This window comes from Primulina eburnea, chromosome 16 (genome assembly GCF_022965805.1).
Source record: "Primulina eburnea isolate SZY01 chromosome 16, ASM2296580v1, whole genome shotgun sequence".
Taxonomy (NCBI): Eukaryota; Viridiplantae; Streptophyta; class Magnoliopsida; order Lamiales; family Gesneriaceae; genus Primulina; species Primulina eburnea.
The window spans coordinates 6,476,908-6,496,978 of NC_133116.1; the positions used below are offsets into that span (position 1 = coordinate 6,476,908).

Sequence of the window (20,071 nt, forward strand, 5' to 3'; positions counted from 1 at the left end):
ATTTCGTTTAAAATATTGAAAAAGCATTATTTATAGTTACTGTTCTTATTAGTCCCACATACGATCACGAGATATAAAATAATTTGAAGATCGATATAAATATGAACGTATCAATTTTATGCGACAAATCTTTAAAATTGTTTGAGTAAAACCACTGAGAAAATAGAAAAAAGTAACTATGTATATAACAAACAATTTTTTTCTTTTTTTTTTTTTTTAAATGAGAGGTGAGGAATAGATATGATAATTAGCCATGTATAAACTCAAACTCCGAATTAAATCCGTTGGCTGAACGGGTTTAGACCGGTAAAATGGGTCTCAAGCGGGTTCCGGATTTAGCTGGACCCGTCCCGCAAGTATACTGTATATATGTATATATCTTAATAATAATATTAATTTTTTTAATATTGAAAATTAAATATCTTATCCATATTTTTATTTATAATATTTTAAAATTGAAATAAATTTTTTATTACGATATATTTAATATGTAAATATATATTAGACTTTTTTTCTTATTAATAATTGAATAACAATTGATACATTTTAATTTGTGATAATGTTTTTTGTTCTAAATATTATTAATATAAAGTTGAAAAATAGTTTTAATGATTAATTAATTTTTAAACGTTTTATTTTGTATTAAAAAATAAAAAAGGGCCAATGTGAGGCGAGAGGGTCCGAGTTTGACCAAACCTGCCCGATTGCTATTACTAGTGAGGAACTTGTTATAGAATGTACTTGAAATTCACGTAAATTTTGTTAATCCAACAAGTCAAATTAATCTACAAGCATTAATATATTTTAAAGATAAGTATATCTTCTATGAGACAGTCTCACGAATCTATATAGGTGAGACTCAATCGATTTGTCCATACTTAAAGTCAAAAGTAATTCTTTTAACATAAAAAATAATGTTTCTTATGAGTCGAGTGAGGTAAGAGATTCGTATAACAAAATCGACCCATGAGACAATCTCATATGAGTTTTTGAGTTTAAAAATTCTCATGACGATTTTGTTTGAATCAACATATTAATCTTTCTTATCATACACACCGCTATATCAAGATCTTGATCAAATATAATATAATTTAATAAGTTAGTCTAGGTTAGAGCTCGATCAAAGAAATATGCAAAATAAGCATAGCTCTAGGAAGGTCTTGAACCATGAGTGCGATGGACTCTATTCAAGAGCTCAATTAGAGAAATAAATTAACAAAGAGCTCCATCGAAGAAGCACAACGAGCTCGAATCAAGAGTTCAGTTGTGAAACTAATTAAAATCTAAATTACCTTTTTAAGATAATTTCATATGGTATTGTTTGGTTAATGATGTCCGATGTAAAATATATGGATGATCAATATATTTAGATAACAGGATAATGTATGATTCTAATCATTTATGTAATTTGAGTCTGATATTAGGTATAACGAAAAAATATATAATTTAATATCTTATCATATGCACCGATAATTTTTCCCACCCCTAAAGTGGGCAATAATACACCAGTAATAATTATTACAAACATGTTGTTTTTATATCGCAAAAACTTATGTGAGATCATCTCGCAGATCAATTTTGTAAAATATAAATTCTATTGACAAAAACTTGTGTGAGACGATCTCACGATCGTATTTTGTGACACAGATATATTATTTGGTTCATCAATGAAAAAATATTACTTTTTATGTTAAGAGTATTATTTTTTATTGTGAATATCGGTAGGATTGACCCGTCTCACAGATAAAGATTCGTGAGATCGTCTCACAAAAGACCTACTCTATTCTATTTGAGTCATCCATAAAATAATATTACCTTTTATTATAAATATGAATATGGTTAACAATGAGACTACCTCGCAAGATATATATTCTCTATATATATATATATATCTATATATATATGATTATTAATAATTTGAAGAATACGTCTCTTCTGAGACGGTCTCACGAATCTTTATATGTGAAACATGTCAACCCTACCGATATTCACAATAAAAAGTAATACTCTTAGCATAAATAGTAATATTTTTTCAGGAATGACCCATAAGATATCCGTCTCACAAAATACGACCCGTGAGAGTTTCTCACACAAATTTTTGCCTAATTTGAATACTCGTGTAGAGTTATTTTATTTTGTATTGACATTAATTGGTGCAACAACCAAATCTGAAATGATCAACCCACCAACCTTAAAAATGTAAATTAAATGGCTATCAATAACCAATTCAAGTATGAAAATGAAGTTTTAACACCACAAATTCAAAATTTAATATGCTCAAAACAAGAGAGAAAACACTCCGAAAAATAAAGGGAAAAAAGGATGTAATTTCAAGGTTGACTAGAACCAGCGAGACACAGACTTCAATTCGAATTAATTGAATTTTTTTTTAAAAAAACACGTTGCACTTCTCTTTTCACCTACCTCATTAAAAGCAATTGACGAAATTAGCCTCCACTCGTCGGGTCAGAACATGTATAACGATTAATTAAATACAACTAGTCAAAGTTTACCAAACAAGAGTTAGACAAATAAACACAAAATACTATACAGACGGTTTCATCGATCAATTTTACAAGAAATTTTTTTGACTCGACTCAATTCATAAAAAATATCAAAATATTATTTTTTATTATAAATATTGATCGGATCAACCATTCATGGTTAAAAATTCGCAAAATATCTCACAAAAACGTACAAACTCAATGATTGCATCAAATGACATGAATTTTAAAGATAATAATGAGTATAAAATTAAATTTTAAAAATAAATCTATCTTCGTACTTCCAACTTTTCACTCTGAATAAGACCAATTCAACGGCTTACTGAACTTGCGACTATATCAAAAAATACGGTTTATTTCATCTTATTCATGTGAGTATTTTCCTCATGATAGGATGGAATGACCAAGATTTGTCCATGCATATATAGGATCCCACTTTTTTTTTTGAAATTATACGTATGACAAGATCTTATCCGTTGAAATAAAGTGAGAGTAGTGCCCACATAAATAGAATCTCATCTACCCAAAAAACACGATTGTTAAATAAGATTTTTATTTTTAGAATATCTTGCTGTATGTATATATAAATATATAATCAAAATATATTTTACTAAAACTTGTACCATAAATTACACAAGACAATATAACGTTACTCAACATGACGTGTCTTTATAGTAGGACAACTCAACATATTTAAGAATATATATATTTTTAGGGGGGACCAACTTTTTTTTAGTAATTTGATGATTATTTATTTATGAAAATGTTATTTTTGTAAAATTGATGAAAATATATTGTTCTTTGATGATTATTGATTTATGAAAATGTCATTTTTCAAAATTTTTCTTTGCATTCTATTTCTACATTCTAATTTTTGTATTTTTTTTCTCATTTTACCATTTTTATTTTTTTTTATTTTTTTTTGTTTTTTCGTTACAAAATTGAACGTGTGCACTCGAATACAAATATTTATAAAATATCGATGAATTCTCCATATATACTAGCCCATCGATTTTCGATATATCGTTATGGTTTTGAAGAGATTCATACCGGAATAACTTCTTTGCATCAACACTCAGGCCGATTTTAACAACTTTTAAGTTTGAGTCTAACTTTAAAAAGAGATCATTAAATCATTATGTACATTAATATTATTTTAGACTCATAATTTATTTTATAGTAAATCACTATTTTAAACAAAATATAAAGACTAAAAAATGCACGATAGTCAAAAAATATATATATTACAATTGAGTAATAAAATCAAATATGTACAAAACGATCAATAAAAAAAACTCAACTTAGAGTGAGCTAAAAATACTAATCAAATTGTTCAGTAATTTCTTTGTCAATTGATAACATAAACAATCCATTCTATATTTTCTTCTGGCATGGTTAATTGGAGAGAAAAGTTTTGATGAATTTTAACTTTGAAAAACTTCATTTTATACTTAATAATGTAATCAGAAAATCAGTGATAACCAACAAGAATTTATAAGCAATGTGAGCACTTTGAGAAATATTTATCTATTTTATTCCATTAGAGAATAAGTTTTTATTAAGCGACATAGGAATTCGAGATGTCCATGAATTATAAAAAAAAAAGTTATATCGGGCCGACGAATAAATTTTTATGATAGGAAGGGAAAATAGATCAAGGAATAATAAATTTATATTATGTCAATTTACATTACTATACAATATTTTTTTAAAAAAATTTAGGGTCCCAGAAAAAATAAATCCGAGCGAAAGACTCTTTTACTTCCAAATAGGAACGACCTGCCTACACCAAAAGTAGCAATCACCTTTCCTACTACACTTTAAAATAAGATTTCTAAGCAATTACACCAAAATTATTCAAATGGGACTTTGTCATAATTTAATAATAATAACAATAATAACAATAATTAGGCTACAAAATGACACTTTCAGTGGCTTTTGACCTAAAATCGCTGAAATACATGTGTTGATGAAGTCTTCCTTCTGACTTTTTACGCGTTAAAGATTTCTTCCAATATTTCGATCCCGCGAGATAATATATATGTTAATGATCAGCCATGAGGAATCAATTTCTTTATTTGTTTAAAAAACATATTATTTACATGATTTATGTCAAATTATATTAAATAAATTAATTTTTCACAAACAAAAAGTAATATTCTTATAATAAAAAATAATAATTTTTCATGGATGACCTAAATAAGATATTTGTCTCACAAAATATGAACCGTGAGACGTAATTTTTGCCAACAATGAATCGTTCCCAAAGTCCACCCTTTCTTCCCAATCTGAATCTCCACACAAGGGCAGGACGGTCATTTCACGAAGCCTCAAACATATACCAAATCAACAAGCCTAACTTCTCCCCTTTGAAACATTCAGCAACCAAACCAAACAAAATTTAAACTAATATTTCCGAAGACAAAAACCAAAAAGAGAGCCAAAATCATTAAGCAATGATCACAATTCATCACAAAAAAATTCATTAATTTCCAAACACTCTTCAGTTCTTGCCACATCCTACCATGGCTGCAAAATGTATAATTCTTTGTCCATTCATCCTTTTGATCTTTTCTTCAATCCCTCCATCCTCTTCTCTATCAAATTCACAAAACATACAAACTCACTATCCATTCTCCAATCCCATTCATCCTCCACCTGGACCTACTTTCCGACCGCCTCCGGCCCCCACCAACGAGCCGCCTAATGTCCCTCCAACGACAGTGATTCCGCCACCACAAGTACTATCTACGACGGGGAAATCGTCGACGAAATCGGCTGTGGGAAAGGCCATTGGTGTGACAGCTGCGAGCACTCTGGTTTTATCAGGGCTTCTCTTCTTTTTGCTTTTGAGGCATTCGAAACGTAAGAGGGAAAGAGATATCAATCCTACTACCACTACTACTAATCCGACAACTAGTGCCATGGTGTTTTCTGTTCCTCGAGCGGATGATTTTAGTCGATTTAATGGTAATCTTAAAGGGTTGATTGTTGATGAGAATGGATTGGACGTTTTGTATTGGAGAAACTTGGAAGAAGGAGATAAGAGGACTAGTTTCAAGAATCAGCAATATCGGAATTTGAAAGATGAGCATAATGGAGAAGAGAAAAGATTTGCTAATGAAAGAGTGAGGAAAGAGGAGCCTTTACATGAAGCTCCTTTGCTTAAAGGGAGGTCTTCTGCTTCTGAAAGTCCTCTTTGGGGAGAAAAACCGTCAGACCAGAGAATGATGAAGGTCCCTACTGTTTCATCTAATGTGACTTTTAAGGATTCCGATAATCGTGATTCATCGGTTCGAGTATCGAATAGTTTGACACCACCACTGGCACCACCATCACGGCAGCCTGTGTTAGCTTCTGAGGCCGTCCCGAAAGGAAAAATGGCCGCACCACCACCTCAGCCATCAACGCTAACACCACCACTGCCCCCACCATCGAGAGTACCACCACTGCCTCCACCTCCAGGAGCACCATCACGGCAACCACAATCAATATTAGCATCCGGGGCTGTTCCGAAAGGAAAAATGCATGCACCACCTCCTCCACCACCACAAACCTCGTCAAATAATGGACCTGCTCCACCACCACCACCACCAGCATTGAAAGAAATGGACTGGTAAGCACCTGTCCTTAGCGGCAGAAGGCTCGTCGAGCAATGGGAGTGGACAGGTGAAACTGAAGCCATTGCATTGGGATAAAGTTAATCCAGATGTCAAGCATTCCATGGTGTGGGATGAAATGGACAAGGGTTCTTTCAAGTAAGGAACCTCAAATACCATTCTTATAAAATAATTCTCTGTCATATGTTGTATCTTAGGTGATATCTAATTTATTCTTAAATTATGTAACTCAGGTTTGATGGTGATCTTATGGAAGCCCTCTTTGGATTCGTTGCAACAAACCGAAAATCTCCAAGAGGAGACGTTGGCTCGATTACAGGAAACGGGGATAAAGTCAGGTCCTCCCCAACAGATCTTCATCCTAGAAGCGAGAAAGTCTCAGAACATAGCCATAGTACTCAAATCTCTTGGAATCACACGCCAAGATCTAATCAACGGTTTACTCGAGGGACGAGGTCTAATCGACGACACAATAGAAAAACTTGTAAAAATAGCTCCAACTGATGAAGAAATATCCCAAATCCTCGCATTTCATGACGATCCCACAAGACTTGCTGATGCCGAATCCTTCCTCTACCATCTACTCAAAGCTGTTCCATCCGCATTCACTCGTTTCAAGGCATTGCTTTTCAAGTGCAACTACGATTCCGAGTACGAACATATCAAAGAGTCGTTGCAATCCCTAGAATCAGCTTGCAAGGAGATGAAAACTCGAGGGCTTTTCTTGAAACTTTTGGAAGCTGTTCTCAAAGCCGGGAATCGGTTAAATGCCGGAACATCTAGAGGAAATGCACAGGCTTTTAACCTTACCGCTTTAACAAAATTATCTGATGTGAAAAGCTCTGATGGAAAAACAACCCTTCTCCAATTTGTCGTACAGGAAGTAGTTCGTGCAGAGGGTAAACGCTTTGTGCTTAACAAAAACCGTAGTTTAAGCAGGACAAATAACCAGACCATCAAACGCCGCTGAGAATCAAAACACTGATAGGTTCCTATCAAAAGATGATAGAGAAAGGGAATACATGATGCTCGGTTTGCCCCTTGTTGGTGGCCTAAGTGCGGAATTCTCCAACGTTAAGAAGGCAGCCACTTTAGACTACGATCTGCTGCTAAAAACAAGCTCAGAATTAGCAAAACAAGTGGTGGAGACGCGTAAAATAGTAGTGAAATGCGGTAATCATGGTGGATTTGCCAGAGAAATGACAGGTTTTCTTGATACTGCAGAATTAGAGATACAGATAGTTAAAGATGAACTGACAAGCGTCATACAGCTTGTGAAGAAGACAACAGATTATTATCAACCGGGCTTCTCGTCCAAGGATCGAGGGACAAACACATTTCAACTTTTCACCATCGTTAAAGATTTTCTTGGAATGGTCGATCAAGTTTGTATTGACATTGCAAGAAGCGCGCAGAAGAAGAATTCTGTATCATCAACATCATCATCATCATCACCAGCAACATCGTCGTTGTCATCTTCTGTTGTTAGACCATCGTCACCTGAATCTCCTCGAGTTTTCAGGTTCCCAAAACTGCCTGCTAATTTTATGTCACAGAACTCGAAGAGCAGTTCAAGTGATTCGGACGATGATTCAGAGGTAAAGTAATGAAAGTGGCAAGATTTCGAGTTTTGTACATAGGTAAAAAAAACAGAAAGCTCTCGACACTGTTGAGTGTTTCCGTTATTTCATTTTTCAAGTTTTTGATTCTTTGCCATTGTTCTTTTTATCACACAATTAATGCAAGATTCAACGGAGCAGCGTTCGTTTCTCCTTTTTCAGGACTTATTTGTGATACCTTTGTCCCAAATCTTAAAAATGCAAGATTTAAAATGAGTTTATAATGACTTACAATCGATTTCTATAACAACTTGGGTTAATCATTTTCGTAAAGCGAAGACGAATACGAAGTAGTTGCTATAGGGGCCTATTATGCAGTCACGCAAGCGCGGGCCCGGGCTCGGAGCGTGACAGAATGGTATCAGAGCCGGTCACCGGCATGGAACACCGAGAAATAAGTGCTATACGGGGTAAAGTGATACGTGCATGGGAGCCACCTCTTGAACCTGCGGGACAAAGTGCTACATGACGGGAGCCACCTCTTGAACATGTAGGAGCCACCTCTAGATTCTCGGTGCTGGTGGATCGAGAGGTCAGGCCGCGACGAGGACGTCGCGTTCTGAAGGATGAGTGATTGTGATACCCTTGTCCAACATCTTAAAAATGAAAGATTTAAAATGGATTTATAATGGCTTACAATGGACTTCTATAGTAACTTTTATAATGGCTTACAATGGACTTTTATAGCAACTTGGGTTAATCAGTTTAGTAAAGCGATGACGAATACGAAGTAGTTGTTATAGGGGTCTATTGTGCAGTCACGCAAGCGTGGGCCCAGACTCGGGGCGTGACATTACTAGTATTACATTCTTAGCTACATCAATCTGGCAAATTTTTCCCCTTCACGACCCTCGTCAAAATCTATCGACCATTTTATTATAACTATGAACATGCAATCAAAATAGGGAAAATTCGACCTTTATGCAATGTATTTGGAAATATGAAGTTCAAGTCTGAATATGTGAACGATATAACTTGAAATAGTCAAAAATTTGTATGAGACGGTTTCACGGGTCGTATTTTGTGAGACGGATCTTTTATTTGGATCATCCATGAAAAAATAATATTTTTTTTTATGTTCTTATGCTAAGAGTATTACTTTTTATTGTGAACATCGGTAGGGTTGACCCGTCTCACATATAAAGATTCGTGAGACCATGTCACAAGATACCTAATCATTGAAATAAATCGAGATGGTTGGATCTTGCATAAGATTAGTACAGCTTAAACATCAAAATAGCATGTGACATTATATGTTTGTCAACAAATGTGAATCATGAAGAGTAATTATTATTATTTTTTTATGACAAATGCACACTCTTTACCCCGTGCACATTTGATAAACTATTCGAGTAACCCAATAACCTGCAAATAACGTTAGTCAAGTAAACCGGATAAGGCTCGTCAGAAGATGTTGGTAAAAGAAAATCAAATTCCTGACTATTGACAGAACGCTCGTACACTTCACCAACTCAAAAACCCACGAGAACGTGAATCTTCCACATCAAATCATCTTTTTGAATAAACTTTTGAAGTCAATGGCCAAATTACAACGAAACAAAAACACTGCACGTTGATGAAATTTCCGTCTGTACATTGGAACATAACTCTACATTATTTATGAAGTTTACAGCTATTAAAAGCACATAATCTTAGTTCACATAGTTCCATAAAACATTGTCAACTTGTATATTTTCATATTAATTAAAATAAAATATGACCACGTCAACGACTTGCCTTGGCCTTATTACAAAGACTATAAACACATATAACCCGATTGGTACAATAATATTTATTACAACAAATAAATGTTCTCAAGAATTACAAATGCCTCGCTAAATACAATACCAATGTAAACCCAAAATTGGTTCCTTCAATCAAAGAATCAAACCCCAATTGCGTATCTCTCTCTAATCAAAGAATCGATTAAAACATATAACTAGAATAACCAACCAAGTTACTGGACACAGTCCTTGATTGTACATGATGCTGATGATGTTGTACCCTCGATTTCGCCTTGTACAAATCGTACGGTTTCCAAAGATGATCCAACAGACAGGGCTCGTTCTGATCTAGCCTAACCCAAGGCTTGCCCTTCCCGCTCCAGTGCAGCAGGCTCACTGGACCGGGGTGCAGCGACCTACAGGATCCTGCCACGTTGTCCCCACCCAGCCCATGTTGGTTCCATCTGTGGTCAATTGGCTCCACATTTCCACCGAAGACGAGCAAAAATGGAGGCAACGAACCCAGCTCATATATCCGGTTCCTCCTCTGCAATTCCATCCAGTTCTCGATTTTCTTCCTGTAATTCCCCTCCCTCCACTTCTGCAAATCCATTACCATCACCCCGGTGTTGAAGTAGCACGGTTTCCTCGACGGGAATGCCCGGCTCAGAACTGGGTCGGACCAGAAATTGTCCGTGAAATACTTGGTGAAATTTGCGTGGCAATATTCCGGAGCTCCGATTACTCTCTCCTCCGATAGTTTCACTTCCCACAGCTTCATAACATCGTCGACCAAGACAAGATCCGAGTCGAGGTAAATGACCCGATTCACACACGGGTCCACCATGTCGCCTAAATAATTTCGAGCGTAGTTCAACGGATTCTCTAGCGCAGAACGGATGGACGAAGAAATCAGGTTGACCACTGAATCCTCTCGGAAAATGTGGATTTTGAAGTTCAGAGAAGGGAATATAGATCGAACAAGCCGCGTTAAAACCCGCGGGTTGACGGAGTCAAACTCGGCGGCGATGAAATGGAAGAACACGTGTTCAGGGCAAGACGCGTGGCGGAGGACCGAGTGCACCGCCGCAACGGAACCCCGAAGGTATTCCGCGTCAAGGGTCATCGCGACGTGCACCAGAGAAGGATCACAGGCGGAGAACGATTTCCCAGGTCGATGATCGGAGAAAGGCGCCGCCTTGGGACAGTGCACTCCGTTACGGTAGTTCGGCGCCTCGGAATACCCGAAGAGGCTGTTGAAGTCCGGCTCCGTCACAGGTCCGGTGGGCAAGGAACGGATTCCGAGGCACATTAATGGTGAGCAAAGGAGGAGAGCCAGAGCAACCACTTGGATCGAAAGCGGACACATCCAAGAAAAAACCATTTTCTCCATGGTTTTTTCACGAAGGAAGAGGGAAAGGGGGGAGTGGTATCTTTAATGTAAATGCATATTTGAGAATGGTAGAGAGATTTGGTGGGTCTCAGCAGGGTAAAGAGAAACATACGCGTATATGTACATATGTGTGTGTGTGTGTGTGTGGAGACTGTGCAAGGAAACACGGTATTGTTATCTTTCCTGACATGGTAATACAGAGTACCATAAAGAGGTGACGATGTAACGGAAGATTTGACATTTGACCCAATGGAAAACTGGTTCAACTGTAAACTTTGATATTATTACCATAGGACAGATAATCTACGCAAATCAAAATGAATACAATTATATATATATATATATATATATATATATATATATATATATATATATATTCATATTAGATTTAACCCACATAGGCAGCTGTTCCCATTAGATGATGTTAAAAACAATTGTTTTTTCTTAGTTATTAAGAAACTTATATTATATATATAGTTTCCGATATGATACGTATCCATCGTATCTAACTTATGTTCATCAATAAGATGTTACTCATTTATTATATATGATCATCATATCCAAATTGTACGCTCATATCACGTCGAGATTCTGCAAAAGTTTTTTTTTTTTGAAAATGTGTATGGAAGGATATAATAAAAATTTAAATGATATCTAAGTAATTTCTCACATAGTTAAATAAAATAATTATTTAATTTATATTTTACTAAATGCGGTATATATTTAACACATCTTACTGATAATACAATTTCGGTTGCACATTTGGCAAAAAAAAAAAAAAAAAAAAACCACTCAACGCAAGAATTTTTGTTAAATAAGTTTGTCCGTCCACCTAATGTAATTACCCCGATATACAGATATTTAAATGAATTTATAATAATAAACATTACGTACACTTATAATAACTTGAATTAATTATTTTCGTAATATGAAAATACATACAAAGTAGTTTTTATAATATCTCATTATGATGTCGTGTTTGCGAGGACGTGAACCACGCCATGACACCTAATGCGAAAGTTTTAGTGTGTTTTATTTTTGGTTAAAAAAACTCTCAGCCGTCTGGACATTTTGAGAGTGTATAAAATATGTGTTTGCTTGGTGCTAACTTGGTCGGAATTGAACGAATTCTGTTTGGTTGGAATTGAACGAATTCTGTAATCTAGTCAATGTATTTGCTTTGTGCTAACTTGGTTGGAATCAAATGATTTTAACAGGATAAATCTAAAATTAATTAATTCCTACAATTTTATTGTTATTATTAATTTTAAATAATATAATTGAATAATATAATTATAATTTTTTAAGAGGTCGACCTGCTCCCACTGTTCACATTCCATGTTATGTCCAATTTTTTTAATGCATAACTTGATATCTACATAATTAATTAATAAATAATAACAAAATGAGAAACTTGAATATTATATATACTTGGCCTTATTATTATTATTACTTTTTTTATGGAAAATTATATTTTTTTGTGATCGTAAAATATTTTGACAAATAATTTTTTCTATATATATCATTATTATTATTATGAGATAAAGTAGTATATTACCACTGGGAAGGTTATTGAAAATGTATAATTTTTATATATTTTTTGTTAATAATAAGATTGAGGGAAATAGAATTATCGTCAACTTGCGGTTCCATTAATGCCTCCACGTGTGAAGATCCTAATTCACATGAAAATGTAACATGGAATTTATAAGAAATGACCCTTTATGTTAAAACATGCGTTGGCAATTTATTTTTTAAAAAAATAATATTATGCTCGTCTTATAAGTAAATATTCAATAGTATAATTCATTTTAATACACAAACTATTGAGAAATTATACACAAAATTTTGTAAATGATCAATATCAGATTTTGAAAACTAGAATGATGATTATTTTTGCTTGAATTGTCCGAAAAAAATACATATGAACTACAGTGACAAATATTTATTTATTATATTTTTATCGATACGATAATAAAAAAATTAGTTGTATATTTGAGTTGATAATTATTTATCATAATATGAATTTAAATAAATATAAAATTCTAAAAAACTAATCAATAAAATAAATTAAATAATCTTGAAAACAAAAGTGTGTATATAATTATATTTATTAATGACAACTGAACTTAAACTCAATTTAGGTAGAGCGATCGAACTGTGGTGCTTGAGCTGCTGTGCGGTTTAAAAGATTTGAGTTACATCATTACCACCAGGTATAACTTTTGGTGAAGCTCCTACAATTGATATCAGAGCCAAAGTCACGGGTTCGATTCTCATTGATTGGAAAAAGTACAATTATTGGGAGGGAGATTGTTGGGTGCAATAATTATCATTGCTTGGTAGAGCGACCGAACCGTGATACTTGATCTGCTGTGCAGTTTAAAAGATTTGAGTTGCACAATTACCATCAACTATAGTTTTTGATAAAGCGACAAACGTTCTGTCCTAATAAAATATTTATACCAAAACTCAAATCAATATTTAATATAATCTGTACAAACAGCATAATGCATGTCTGTCACCAACTACTCTGGCTTCAAACTAGGTATAAAATTTAGAATTGAATAGTCTCTAGCTATAAAATAATTCTATTTATTAATGAAAACATTTCGAAAATTATAAAAATATTTTATTTTCTTCAGCATTAGATTTGGCTCCCCCAAGTCAGTTTAAATATGAAATTAAAAGTCTTTCTTGTTTATTTATTTCCAATAATGTATAAAATGTATATTATGAATTTTTTATATAATAATATATTATTTACTTATACTGATATATGAAACTCTTTATTTATTTTGTTTTGGGGATGGATGGCTAGAATATAAATACATTGAATTTGAACAAGGAATCTGACGGTGGAGACTCGAATCATAAGCAACTCATAGGATTCTACTAAAAAATTGAATGATACATAAATTTTCGGCCTCAAAACTTGTGAATACTTGTATATAAAGAATCTCAACTAAAAAAGATCTTTTTAATCCCAAAATTATGATCTACATATTACAATTTTTTTTGTTTTTTGTTTTTATTTCAACATTCCAAATTGTACTGTAGTCTCTCGATAATTTTTTAAATTATGATATGGCTCTCATATAAATATAATCAATTCAAATGAAAGACTGGTCATTTATTAAATTTATTAATTTTTGCAACAACGATATCACTCTTATTGAATATAAATCAAATTAATTAGTAAAAAAATATTATACAAGGACGCACCGCGTGTACGAGTGCACACTAGTATGTATTAATAAGGCACCACGACTTCTGTTGAGCTGCCATTGGTCTTTTTTTTATTCGTTGCTGTAGTTTTATACTTCATCCATCCCTACTCATTATTTAGACTTTTATTATCAATTATCTCAAATATTGAATTTATTTTCTAAATTTAATAATATTTATTTTTATCAATATACTTCTATTAACTAAATTTTGAATAAATTAAGCTAATATATAAAACTTACTTGTATACTAGTTACTCTGCACATGCGATACGTCTGTGTACAGTCTTTTTTATCATTATCGATATACTAAAGTGAATTTGACAAATTATACAGGGACTAAATTGATATTTGAATTGTTAAAATAAAAAATAAAAATAAAAGTGTGTGTTGAATTTTTTTTTTTAAAACAAAAGTTTAATATTAGTATCATATAAGGTTAAAGTTGGAAGAAAATATTGGTGTCCTTCCTAAGTAGTTATTATCATGTCCTCAACTTTAATAAAATAGAATAGATTTTATATTTTTAATAATTTTTTAGTTTGTGCGAAAAAAAAATAAATTTAAATATAAAAAACTGGGAAAAAGTACATTTTTTATTTTAAAAAAAACTGTGTCAAGTCTTTTGGAGTGCGAACTTTTCTGAATTTCGAGTGACCCTTCCGGGGATTTTTAGTCATTTCAAGAAAAAGGAATATTTTTTTGGGTCCCGTAATTAATATGAAAAATTTTCACTTGACGTCCTTGTACGGCTGGTCTGATGAATTATTTCAAAGAAGTAATACAATTGTTAATTACATCTTACAAACATACGATACCAAAAAATGTGTTTGCTAGGTACAAGTTAATCTAGGTTTGCTCGAAAATACGTGGCAAAATATTAATTTGATAAATCTGAATATCCTATGTATTTTAATAATAGAAGTTGGACATGAAATCAAAAAGTGTAGGATCGAGCGCTTGCCGCTTTACCAAAAGCTATATATAGTAGTAGTAATGGTGCAACTCAAATCTTTTAAACCGCACAGCAGCTCAAGCACCACGATTCGATCGCTCTACCAAGTATGGACAATTATTCTACCTAACAAAAAAGTTAATATTTAGTCAGATTATATATCAATAAAAATCTGAAAAATATTCATGGAAGCACAGTTGTAACTTTTTTCAGATCCACTCCAAATACCTGCAAAAAAGCAGGCACATTAACTGGTAATTCGAATTGGGATGCTTAATCCACCAAGGCGAGGCAAATTTGGACTGAAAGAAAAATGGTACCTCCAGCCCCAAGTCCTTCACATCCACATAGGTGAAGAGTTCGGATGGGTCAGGCGAAGTTAGAAAATAAAGAAAAGAGAAATAGACTGCATTATGAAAACCAAACCATAATATTTCTGATCATGCAGTTACAAACAAAGCTCTCTCTTATTTATACACTCCTATAACTAATAGCTAACTGACCGGTGGAACTAATCTGCTAAATTGTTCCAACAAGAATAACTAACTAATATTCATCTACAAGTGATAAAATCTATCTACTAGGTTCTCTGGATTCTTCTTAGACTTGAATCGGATCATTTTTCAAACTTTATGGGCTAGCTGAAATAGATTTGTCAAGAGTTGGGCGTTGTGCTAGTTGGGCTTGATCATTATCTTGCCCCTCAAGCTGGGCGGAGTTATGAGAACAACACACAGCTTGGAACGTAGGCGAGTAAAAGTGAGTGCTGTCAAAGGTTTGGTCAAAACATCTGCTGTTTGATCAAACGATGGAACATATTGGATATTAAGCGACCCTGATGTAACCTTTTCCCGAACAAAATGAATATCTAACTCAAGATGCTTTGTTTTGGAATGAAGAATAGGATTAGTACTTATAATGCAATAGTGCTAATATTGTCACAACATATAATGGGAATGCCATAGGCCCATAGCATTGAACCTGAATTTCTGTCAGAAGAGATTGAATCCATAACAATTCTGATCTGGCATTAGCTAAGCTCCGATATTCTGTCTCTGTACTAGACCTTGAAACAACAGGTTGTTTCTTCGAACTCCACGATATAGGAGGATTTCCCAAGAACCAACATAAGCCAGAAGTTGATCTCCGATCATCAATATCATTTCCCCAATCAGCATCACAATAACCATGAAGAGAAAGGGGTGAGGACGCACTTAAACTAATGCCATATTCTAATGTGCCAGCGAGATATCAAAGTATGTGTTTCACAGTTTTCCAATGAGTTAAGAGTGGAGTTTGCATAAATTGACAGACTCAATTTACACTGTATGCAATATCAGGTTTGGTGATTGTAAGGTTTTGCAGGGCTCCTACAGTGCTTCTATAAAGTGTAACATCCTCAAAAGCCTCACCATCTTTAGAGGAAAGCTTAGCTCCAGTAGACATCGGTGTTGGTAAAGCATTGACAAGATTCATTTTGGTTTTGACCAGAAAATCGTGAACATACTTGGTTTGTTTGAGTAGCAAAGAGTGGTTAGAAGTTTTGACAACTTCAATACCCAAAAAATATGATAAAATACCAAGATCCTTCACAGAGAATTGCTTGTTGAGCTGCCAAATGATTTCGATCACTCGATCTTGATCACTGCCTGTGATGACAATATCATCAACATAAACAAGAATGCAGATAATAAACTTGGAGTCGTGTTTAATAAATAAAGACGAATCAGCCCTTGAATTGAAGAATCTGAGGAGATGAAGAGTACTTCGGAGCTTATCAAACCACGATCTAGGTGCTTGCTTGAGCCGATAAATTGCTTTGTGTAATTTACAAACAAGAAGTTTGGAACCAGTTTGAACTTCATACCCAAGAGGTTGCTTCATATACACAGTTCCAACGAGAGATCCATTCAAGAATGCATTGTTAACATCAAGTTGCTTAACAAGCCAACCCCTCGAGATATCAATAGTTAACACTATGCGAATTGTTTCCGGTTTAACAACTGGACTAAAGGTCTCAATATAATCTAAACCTGGTGTTTGTGAGTAACCTTTGGCCACAAGTCTCGCTTTGTGACGAGCAACAGTCTCATTAGGATTCATTTTGAGTTTATAAACCTATTTGCAATCGATAACAGGTATCTCAGAAAGTAAAGGAACCAATGACCATTTATGATTATTCATCAATGCTGCATATTCTGAATTCATTGCCTTAACCCAGTCTCGACTGTTCTTAGCCTCCCATATTGTTTGTGGCTCATGAAAGATAGATAATTGAGCAGTAATAACTTTTGGCTTAAACGTTCCAGCTTTAGATCTAGTAGTCATATGATGTTCATTTACAGGGACTAGAGAAGAGTTGTCTTGAACAAAAAAAAGAATTTATTAGATTTCTAGTATAAATAATAAATTTTCTCTGTGTTTGGATATTTGTAATGATCATTGGCAAAGTTATTAATATATGAGTATTACATATCATTGGATTGATAGTTTTTGGAACATTCAAAAGGATTGATTGCATATAGATATTTTAACAAACCAGATAAGACACAAAATATTTCTCAACTTGTATTTATTATTTTAGAAAAATATGGTTTAACTTCTCAGATTTTTTCAATTTTTTGATAATGCTAATAAAAATACATCTAGTGTTAGTGAGCTAATTAAAATACGTAAACTATCAATATGTGGTAAATTTTTTCATATTATTATCATGTGTCATATTTTAAATTTTTGTGTTGAAAATGGACTAAAAAATTTAGAGTATCATATTATAACATTTAGGTCAACAATTTATTACTTATGGACACATTCCAAGTTATGAAACAATTAGGTAAATTTTGCAAAATCAATTGTATGATACCTAAATAGTTTGCACATGACATTCCAATACATTATAATTCAATTTGTCTTTTGAATATAAACATTTATTATGTACATTTTTCATCAACATGTTCATGCTCATAATATTTATTTGTTTTCAAATCAATTGAATATATGCACTAGTATTTGTGAAATTTTAAAAGTGTTTAATTGATGCTAGTGACTAATATCCGATGATTATTATTGTACCTCCCGTTTAGTCGTTGTTGCAACATTGCATATACTTTTAATGAACATATTACATCTAGTAATGATGCATTAGTTTAATATATTTATTTCATCAAAGCAAAATGAGAAAAAATATTTTTAGAAATTCCTGAATTTTTTTTGTTTTGTTTTTTTTTTTATCTTAAACTTAAATTATATGATTTAAAAGAAATGCCAAAGTGTGGTTTTATGGTTGACTACGAATTGGATCAAACCAAACCATTTTATAAATATTAAACAACATAATATATTTTGTTTAAAATTTAATTTACTATATAATTTTCATTACAGAAACTTAAATTTTTGTAATTGATTTTATTTCTTTTTTATATCCATTTATTTATCTCTATTATTTCTAATCTATATTTGTTGATATAGATTATAATAGATTACAACCATGTTTAAATTGTGCGTCTAAAAATTTAATCAACTAGCATGGCGCACATGCTCCACACGGATGTTTATGTTTTGTCCAGCAAACGCAAGAGATTTTCCTTATCAGTGATTTATTTGAATGCATGGAAACCAAGGGGGACAAAATTTTGACTCCCAAAAAATCAAACCAAAGTTTTGATGAATATATATTATAAAATGTTAACACAAAACTTTTGCTCTTGACAAAACCTCGATTCAGAATATTCACCAGAACATAACAATTCCGATAAATCATGATGCTTTACTGCTTTAGATCCAAATAAACGCAAAGGAGGAAACCTCTATTCAGGATCACCATTCAACCACATGGATCTTTACTAGGTTTCAAAAACCAATCTACAATCAAATTTTTTAGAACCAAAAAAAAAAATCATAACTCGGACGACAATCAGATCTAGAAACAAGCGTAAGACAATTATGGTCACAAAAGGAAGAAAACAAATGTACTCTGAATTGGGTACCTGGCTCAGCGAAATCGATGGGGAGGAAGGATGATGCTACCATATATGATGAGAAAGGAGGTCTGATGACACAAGGGAGAACAGAGCAAAAGAAGAATGAGAGCAAATTAAGAGAAGGTTGGGATGATGCTGGCTAAGAAAAAGGTGAAAAAAAAAAAGCAAAACAGAAGAAATAAAAGATAAATTTTGAAGATGCCAAACAAGAAAATGCATAGCTGAAGCAACACGGGTAATATGATCACAGAAAGGGAAAATACAAACTTGGCATGGATGTGTGACTCTTTCCATGCAATGAACCATAGTCATAACGAAAAATCCCATGAATATAGAACAACATTCATCAACGACGTACATTATAACTCCATTTCGCGGAAAGACTAATCTGAAATTCACCAAGTTTACATCATCACACTCAGAACAAACTCGCGAAAAGAACTCTAATCACAAGCTACAATAATATATACAAAAAGAGATGCCAAAAAAACTTGGTTAGAACGTGAAATTACAGCAAAAACTATGTATTTTTATTAAATAGAAATAATTCAATAGTCACAAAATATCAAAGCGAAAAAAACAGCCGTCCTTAAGTTATTAAATGCAAAAGAATCCTAAATTATCAGCCCAGAAGCAATCATATAATTAGTATGTGCAAATACATATCTCATGAATTTAATCTTAAACTATAATTTATTCACATGTCTAGCTTTGTGTGGCCAGGCTCAAAGTCTCTTGAACCTTGCATCAAGCTCTATCAAGTGGGGATTTGTCATTTATCAAGGCTAGAACATAAGATACAACAATGTGTGTGTGTTTATATGTATAAAACCATGAACAATTGATGTACTTATTCTCACGGTAGGTATGAACCGAGTCGACTCGTCTCACGTATATAAATCTTAAACTGTCTCATGTTCATCTAATTACTTTTGTGGATATATCAATAACAATGAAAACTTAACTACCAACTCTACTATTTTGGATATTTCTTACATATTAAATGCATAAATGTATCAAGCTTAATTAAAATAAAAATTGATGTACTT

General features: G+C 33.2%; 1 protein-coding gene and 1 pseudogene across 1 annotated transcript; one reads left to right on the forward strand and one right to left on the reverse strand.

Moving 5' to 3' along the window:
- Positions 1-4,785: 4,785 nt before the first annotated feature.
- On the forward strand, positions 4,786-7,907 carry LOC140815846 (formin-like protein 4; annotated as a pseudogene).
- A 1,595-nt stretch (positions 7,908-9,502) lies between these two features.
- LOC140815847 (probable galacturonosyltransferase-like 9) lies at positions 9,503-10,963 on the reverse strand. Its single transcript, XM_073174829.1, has one exon. It carries the CDS (start codon positions 10,858-10,860, stop codon positions 9,670-9,672), a length of 1,191 nt encoding a protein of 396 aa, XP_073030930.1. The 5' UTR covers positions 10,861-10,963; the 3' UTR covers positions 9,503-9,669.
- Between the last annotated feature and the right edge of the window lie 9,108 nt (positions 10,964-20,071).